The sequence below is a fragment of the Coregonus clupeaformis genome, chromosome 10 (assembly GCF_020615455.1).
Source record: "Coregonus clupeaformis isolate EN_2021a chromosome 10, ASM2061545v1, whole genome shotgun sequence".
Lineage (NCBI taxonomy): Eukaryota > Metazoa > Chordata > Actinopteri > Salmoniformes > Salmonidae > Coregonus > Coregonus clupeaformis.
The window spans coordinates 60334931-60343268 of NC_059201.1; the positions used below are offsets into that span (position 1 = coordinate 60334931).

An 8338-nucleotide genomic window follows, 5' to 3' on the forward strand; every position below is an offset into this window, starting at 1 on the left:
TGATCATGCTATTTAATCAGCTTCTTGATATGCCACACCTGTCAGGTGGATGGATTATTTTGGCAAAGGATAAAATGCTCATTAACAGGGATGTAAATGAATTTGTGCACAACAGTTCTGGGATCTTTTATTTCAGCTCATGAAACATGGGACATGTTGCGTTTATTTTTGTTCAGTGTAGAAAGAATTGTGTTGCCATGTTTGTAGACTTGTCAAATACTTTTGATACTGTAGACCATGTTATTCTGTTGGGTACTGATGCTTGCCGATGATATCATAGTTATCTCAATGACAGAACTCAGGCCAATAAGGTGGATCAGGTCAAATCTGAGCACCTTGAGTTACATAAAGGGGTGCCCTAAAGGTTCGATACTCGGCCAACTACTGTTTACAATCTATATAAATAACATTGGTTATGCTGTAAAAAAATATATATATTCATTTGTGTTGCTCGATCGGTTGGCCAAGCATTTTCACATTTTAAGTCTGAATTTCAAGCACTGTAGAGGTCACTATTGGATCTAAACTTGGTGCTAAATGCAAACAAAATGCATGCTTTTTTCTAGGTCCCGTAACCCAGATTTAAATTAATTTATAATGCTAGTTTGAATGGTACACAAATTGAGCGAATTCCTTTCTACAAATATCTTGGTATCTGGCTTAATGACAAATGGTCGTTTTAAAAAACATCACTGAGCTTGTTGAAGTTCAAAGCTTTTCTGACTTGTTAATAGGAAAGAAATTGTCCAGACCACTTATGTATATTTTAGATTATCTATATGCATGCAGCAGCGTCTGCTGCACACTTAAACCACTAGATGCTGTTTTCCATTGTGCCCTTAGGTTTATTACTGGTGATGGTTATAGAACTCACTGTTGTGTTTTGTATCAAAAAGTGGGTTGGGCCTCTTTGTATGTAAGGAGAGAGCAACATTTTCTTGTGTTTATCTACAAGGCACTCATGCAGAAACATCCTATGTATCTATCATCATTCATTCAGTTTAGACTTACAAATGACCAAACATGGTCTCAGGCTTGGATAACACTGGAGGTCCCTTCGGTCTCCACAGAGTTGGGTAAAGCTGCTTGTAGTTGTTTTGAGCTCTTTACGTGGAACAATTTAGAGCTCTCTGAAATTAGGTGTTCTGGTCCCCCTTGGTCAGATCAGAGTAATGGTCGGAGAGCTCTGTGTTGATAAGTGTCTGTTTTTCTTGATATGTTTTGTGATTTGTATATTGTATGTGTTTACGCAGGGCTCACCTGTAAAAGAGACCCTAGTTTCAGTATGACTTCCCTGTCAAAATTAAGGTTAAATAAAAAATCCATGCCAGTATGGAAGGGCCAAAGAGCCATATCTCCATTAATAACCTGTCCATTTCTTACCCTGTGTGCTCTACGGTGAGTCTGTTTGCTGCTCTTCTGGCCCAGTAGGTTGTCCGTGGCTTCTCAAGGCTCTCTGCTGAGGATGAAGACGCCCAGGTTATGTTTACTTTAGTGACTGGGGGGCAATAAATAGCTGGAGAGTGCTCATGGTGGGAATCCGAAGGGGAAACATAACCAGGCATGAGATCCTAATCTGGCATGTAGCCTAAACAGTATAATGCTCACCCGTCTTTTCAAACGTTATTGAGAGCCTCTATGTTAGGATCTTAACATTGGTAAAGAGTTATTTGGGTTAACTTTAATCTTGATGCAGTCTGAAACTCTGAAAACACAAAATACTATTAAGGACACCATGGTTCAATGTGTAAGGTTTAGACCAGATCTTTTCTAATTGTATTGGTGGTGTCTGTGCATAGTTTGAAGCTGTGATTCTTTCTTGTTTTTCACCTCAAGTTCAAGCATAGTATAATTGCAGACTTTGTGTGAACATTGCATTGCGTGGTTCAGGGTCAAATTTGCAGGTGCATAGCATGAAATAATTAAAGGGGACACCCTGTGGTTGTTTTTAGATGCGAACATGGAGCGTGGAGGAGCTTAGGTTACGGCTGGCCTCCCTGGACCCCCAGATGGAGCAGGAGATCGAGGAGATCCGCCAGCTCTACCAGGCCAAGCGCCAGCCCATCCTGGACGCCATCGAGGCAAAGAAGCGACGCCAGCAGAACTTCTGAGACAGTTTGGCGTTTGACCCTCAAACCTCTTAGGTGGGCTCTTGGTCCTACACACTGGACAGATTACTTCTGTTCATTGCTTTGGACCCTACTTCATTGCAGTTATTGTATTTTTCTTTAAAGGGAAACCACTTAGTGCTGCCAAGCATGCACCTTTTTATGTCTTAACTTATTGTGTTAATTGTTTAGGGCACTTCAGACCTCTCAAGTATTCTTTTATCTGTCGTGGGACATTTGTCTTCCACTGTTGGTACTCTTGAATCAACTGTGTAGCATTGCTAATTGGAGCAACAAGATCACTTTTATACCATACAGTCAAACACTATAATTTGGTGTGTTTTTCTGTTTTTACCACTTTTGTGAAACTTGGTACTTATTCCTTAATTAGTTTTTTAGTTCCACATACTAGCCTATTCATTTTGCAGCACAGTACAATATCCAGCCAAAGGGAAGTTCAATTTACGGTAGCACTTTTTAATAACTCCATGTAATAAAGCATTTATAATGGATTAGTAAATAGTTTATTAATTGATTAATTATTACTCCATTCATAAGATGTTTAATGTAGGTCCTTATAAACCAACATTTTTGTGCGACCTCATCTAAAGTGTGGGATATTTATACTTTATAAATACAGTTTTACTTGTAAATATGTTCTAGGATATTTTGAGACCTTAAGGAGCATCAGGTACTGCTAGAATGTCTACCAATGGCATGTCCATCTTTTTGTGAGAAATTACACTGGTCACTCAACATTTATAAAGTATTTATAAATAGCCCACACTTTAGATGAGGCCACACAAAAATAGTAAACTAATGATTATAAAATGGTTATAAGGAACTATACTGTACAAAATATAAACGCAACAATTTCAACGATTTTACAGAGTTACAGTTCATATAAAGGAATCAGTCAATTGAAATCAATTAATTAGGCCCTAATCTATGGATTTCACATGACTGGGCAGGGGCGCAGCCATGGTTGGGCCTGGGAGGGCATAGGCCCACCCACTTGGGAGCCAGGCCTAGCCAATCAGAATTGGTTTTTCCCCACAAAAGGGCTTTATTACAGACAGAAATAGTCCTCAGTTTCATCAGTTGTCTGGGTGGCTGGTCTCAGACGATCCACGAAGGTAAAGAAGCCGGATGTGGAGGTTCTGGGCTGGTGTTACACGAGGTCTGCAGTTGTGAGGCCGGGAGGACGTACTGCCAAATTCTCCAAAATGGCGGCGGCGGCTTATGGTAGAGAAATGAACATTCAATTATCTGGCAACGGCTTTGGTGGACATTCCTGCTGTCAGGAAGTATAAGGCACTGCATCGCAGTGCTAGCTGTGCCACTAGAGATCCTGGTTCGAATCCAGGCTCTGTTGTAGCCGGCCGCGACCGGGAGACCCATGGGGCGGTGCACAATTTGGCCCAGCATCGTCCAGGGTAGGGGAGGGAATGGCCGGCAGGGATGTAGCTCAGTTGGTAGAGCATGGTGTTTGCAACACCAGGGTTGTGGGTTCGATTCCCACGGGGGGCCAGTATGAAAAATACAAAAATAATGTATGCACTCACTAACTGTAAGTCGCTCTGGATAAGAGCGTCTGCTAAATGACTAAAATGTAAATGTCAGCATGCCAATTGCACGCTCCCTCAAAACTTGAGACTTCTGTGGCATTGTGTTGTGTGACTAAACTGCACATTTTAGAGTGGCCTTTTACTGTCCCCAGCGCACGGTGCACCTGTGTAATGGTCATGCTGTTTAATCAGCTTCTTGATATGCCACACCTGTCAGGTGGATGGATTATTTTGGCAAAGGAGAGATGCTCACTAACAGGGATGTAAACAAATTTGTGCACAGAATCTGAGAGAAATACGCTTTTTGTGCATATGGAAAATTTCTGGGATATTTTATTTCAGATCATGAAGCATGGGACCAACACTTTACATGTTGCGTTTATATTTCTGTATGCATGATCTTATGAATCATTATTAAATACTTTAAAAGTTGTTTATAAACGTGTGAATAACAAGGTTACTAACATTTACATGTGTGAGTAATGATTAATAAATTATGAATAAACTATTTACTAATCCAATAAAAAATGCTTTATTACATGGAGTTATTATAAAGTGCTACCCAATTTAATTAATGGGTATATGACCCAGGAGAACATGAATGTCATTCAAGAAGAGAGTACCTCAGCCTTGGCATGTGCCTCACTCAAGGCCAAATTCTATCTTCAGAGATGTGCATAGCTGATGTGAATGGACAATTTCAATAAAACGTCAAGTTGCATGCGCATCAGATTTTGGGATTTGGTCCTGAATTGTGTAATTTAATGAGAGAATGGATAAAATGATACAATAATTAATTGGTTAAACAATGTTAAAAAAAATTGAGTGGTAAACCACGGTGCACTTCTTTGTTATTTACTGTACAGTTTACTTCTCTATTTTTGTTCATAACTCATCGCCATCATTCCATAGAGCAGCTGGTACTTAAACATTTTTTAACATTAAAACGTTTGGTGTACATAAGGGACAATTTTATATATATATACGTGTGTGTGTGTGTGTGTGTGTGTGTGTGTGTGTGTGTGTGATATATACACACACAGTAACAGTGAAAAGTTTGGACACACCTACTCATTCCAGGGTTTTTCTTTATTTTTACTATTTTCTACATTGTAGAATAATGGTGACGACAACTATGAAATAACACATATGAAATCATGTAGTAACCAAAAAAGTGTTAAACAAATCAAAATATACAGTGGGGAGAACAAGTATTTGATACACTGCTGATTTTGCAGGTTTTCCTACTTACAAAGCATGTAGAGGTCTGTAATTTTTATCATAGGTACACTTCAACTGTGAGAGACGGAATCTAAAACAAAAATCCAGAAAATCACTGTATGATTTTTAAGTAATTCATTTGCATTTTATTGCATGACATAAGTATTTGATACATCAGAAAAGCAGAACTTAATATTTGGTACAGAAACCTTTGTTTGTAATTAGAGATCATACGTTTCCTGTAGGTCTTGACCAGGTTTGCACACACTGCAGCAGGGATTTTGGCCCACTCCTCCATACAGACCTCCTCCAGATCCTTCAGGTTTCGGGGCTGTCGCTGGGCAATATGGACTTTCAGCTCCCTCCAAAGATTTTCTATTGGGTTCAGGTCTGGAGACTGGCTAGGCCACTCCAGGACCTTGAGATGCTTCTCACGGAGCCAATCCTTAGTTGCCCTGGCTCTGTGTTTCGGGTCGTTGTCATGCTGGAAGACCCAGCCACGACCCATCTTCAATGCTCTTACTGAGGGAAGGAGGTTGTTGGCCAAGATCTCGCGATACATGGCCCCATCCATCCTCCCCTCAATACGGTGCAATCGTCCTGTCCCCTTTGCAGAAAAGCATCCCCAAAGAATGATGTTTCCACCTCCATGCTTCACAGTTGGGATGGTGTTCTTGGGGTTGTACTCATCCTTCTTCTTCCTCCAAACACGGCGAGTGGAGTTTAGACCAAAAAGCTCTATTTTTGTATCATCAGACCACATGTCCTTCTCCCATTCCTCCTCTGGATCATCCAGATGGTCATTGGCAAACTTCAGACGGGCCTGGACATGCGCTGGCTTGAGCAGGGGAACCTTGCGTGTGCTGCAGGATTTTAATCCATGACGGCGTAGTGTGTTATTAATGGTTTTCTTTGAGACTGTGGTCCCAGCTCTCTTCAGGTCATTGACCAGGTCCTGCCGTGTAGTTCTGGGCTGATCCCTCACCTTCCTCATGATCATTGATGCCCTACGAGGTGAGATCTTGCATGGAGCCCCAGACCGAGGGTGATTGACCGTCATCTTGAACTTCTTCCATTTTCTAATAATTGCGCCAACAGTTGTTGCCTTCTCACCAAGCTGCTTGCCTATTGTCCTGTAGCCCATCCCAGCCTTGTGCAGGTCTACAATTTTATCCCTGATGTCCTTACACAGCTCTCTGGTCTTGGCCATTGTGGAGAGGTTGGAGTCTGTTTGATTGAGTGTGTGGACAGGTGTCTTTTATACAGGTAACACGTTCAAACAGGTGCAGTTAATACAGGTAATGAGTGGAGAACAGGAGGGCTTCTTAAAGAAAAACTTTTTTAGATTCCGTCTCTCACAGTTGAAGTGTACCTATGATAAAAATTACAGACCTCTACATACTTTGTAAGTAGGAAAACCTGCAAAATATATATACACACACTCATACTACCGTTCAAAAACCTGCAAAATATATATACACACACTCATACTACCGTTCAAAAGTTTGGAAAGAAAAAGCCATATCTCAGACTGGCCAATAAAAAGAAAAGATGAAGATGGGCAGTCTGAGATATGACTTTTTGTTTGCAACTCTGCCTGGAAGGTCAGCATCCCGGAGTCGCCTCTTCACTGTTGACGTTGAGACTGGTGTTTTGCGGGTACTATTTAATGAAGCTGCCAGTTGAGGACCTGTGAGGCGCCTGTTTCTCAAACTAGACATTAATGTATTTGTCCTCTTGCTCAGTTGTGCACTGGGGCCTCCCACTCCTCTTTCTATTCTGTTTAGAGCCAGTTTGCGCTGTTCTGTGAAGGGAGTAGTACACAACATTGTACGAGATCTTCAGTTTCTTGGCAATTTCTCGCATTGGAATAGCCTTCATTTCTCAGAACAAGAATAGACTGACGAGTTTCAGAAGAAAGTTATTTGTTTCTGCCCATTTTGAGCCTGTAATCGAACCCACAATTGCTGATGCTCCAGATACTCAACTAGTCTCAAGAAGGCCAGTTTTATTGCTTCTTTAATCAGCACAACAGTTTTCAGCTGTGCTTACATAATTGCAAAATGGTTTTCTAAAGATGAATTAGCCTTTTAAAATGATAAACTTGGATTAGCAAACACAACTTGCCATTGGACCACAGGGCTGATGGTTGCTGAAAATGGGCCTCTGTACGCCTTTGTAGATATTCCATAAAAAATTAGCCGTTTCCAGCTACAATAGCCATTTACAACATTAACAATGTCTACACTGTATTTCAGATCAATTTGATGTTATTTTAATGGACAAATAAATTGCTTTTCTTTCGAAAACAAGGACATTTCTAAGTGAACACAAACTTTTGAACGGTAGTTTATATACCCCCCCCTACCTTGTCACAACACAACTGATTGGCTCAAACGCATTAAGAAGGAAAGAAATTCCACAAATGAACTTTTAACAAGGCACACCTGTTCATTTAAATGCATTCCAGGTGACTACCTAATTAAGCTGGTTGAGAGAATACCAAGGGTGTGCAACGCTGTCATCAAGGCAAAGGGTGGCTACTTTGAAGAATCTCACATATATTTTGATTTGTTGAACACTTTTTTGGTTACTACATGATTCCATATGTGTTATTTCACAGTTTTGATGTCTTCACTATTATTCTACAATGTAGAAAATAGTGAAAATAAAGAAAAACCCTGGAATGAGTAGGTGTATCCAAACTTTTTACTGGTCCTGTATATATACACTCATACACTGAGTATACAAAACATTAGGAACACCTGCTCTTTCCATAACATAGACTGACCAGATGAATCCAGGTGAAAGCGATGATCCTTTATTGATGTCACTTCTAGAATCCACTTCAATCAGTGTAGATGAAGGGGAGGAGACAGGTTAAAGAAGGATTTTTAAGCCTTGAGACAATTGAGACATGGATTGTGTATGTGTGCCATTCAGAGCAAACATACAAAATATTTAAGTGCCTTTGAACGGGGTATGGTAGTATGTGCCAGGCACACTGGTTTGTGTCAAGAACTGCAACACTGCTGGGTTTTTCTTGCTCAACAGTTTCCTGTGTGTATCAAGAATGGACCACTACCCAAAGGACATCCATCCAACTTGACACAACTGTGGGAAGCATTGGAGTCAACATGGGCCAGCATCCCTATGGAATGCTTTCGACACCTTGTATAGTTCATGCCCCGATGAATTGGGGGGGGGGGGTTGCAACTCAATATTAGGAAGGTGTTCCTAATGTTTGGTATACTCAGTGTATAGTTTAGCAGTTATATCCTTAGGAGGAAAATATGTTTTGCATTTGTTCTGTTACAGACATTTGCATCAGTGTGCAAACTAGCTTCTCAGGTCAGATATTCTCAGGTTTGTATCTAATGACATTAAGAAATTAATCGAAAAGGCCCAGTTTGATGACCAATATGCCCAATTTGGTTATAT

The 8338-nt window shown here is 40.5% G+C and overlaps 1 protein-coding gene across 1 annotated transcript in view; it reads left to right on the forward strand.

Annotated features, from left to right (window-relative positions):
• LOC121575626 (serine/threonine-protein kinase 4-like) overlaps positions 1-3037 on the forward strand; it is a 36089-nt gene extending 33052 nt beyond the window's left edge. The window contains exon 11 of the mRNA XM_045223105.1: positions 1953-3037. Coding sequence (XP_045079040.1) covers positions 1953-2111 — 159 coding nt within the window. The 3' untranslated portion in view covers positions 2112-3037. The remainder of the gene's footprint in view (positions 1-1952) is intronic.
• Positions 3038-8338: the final 5301 nt, after the last annotated feature.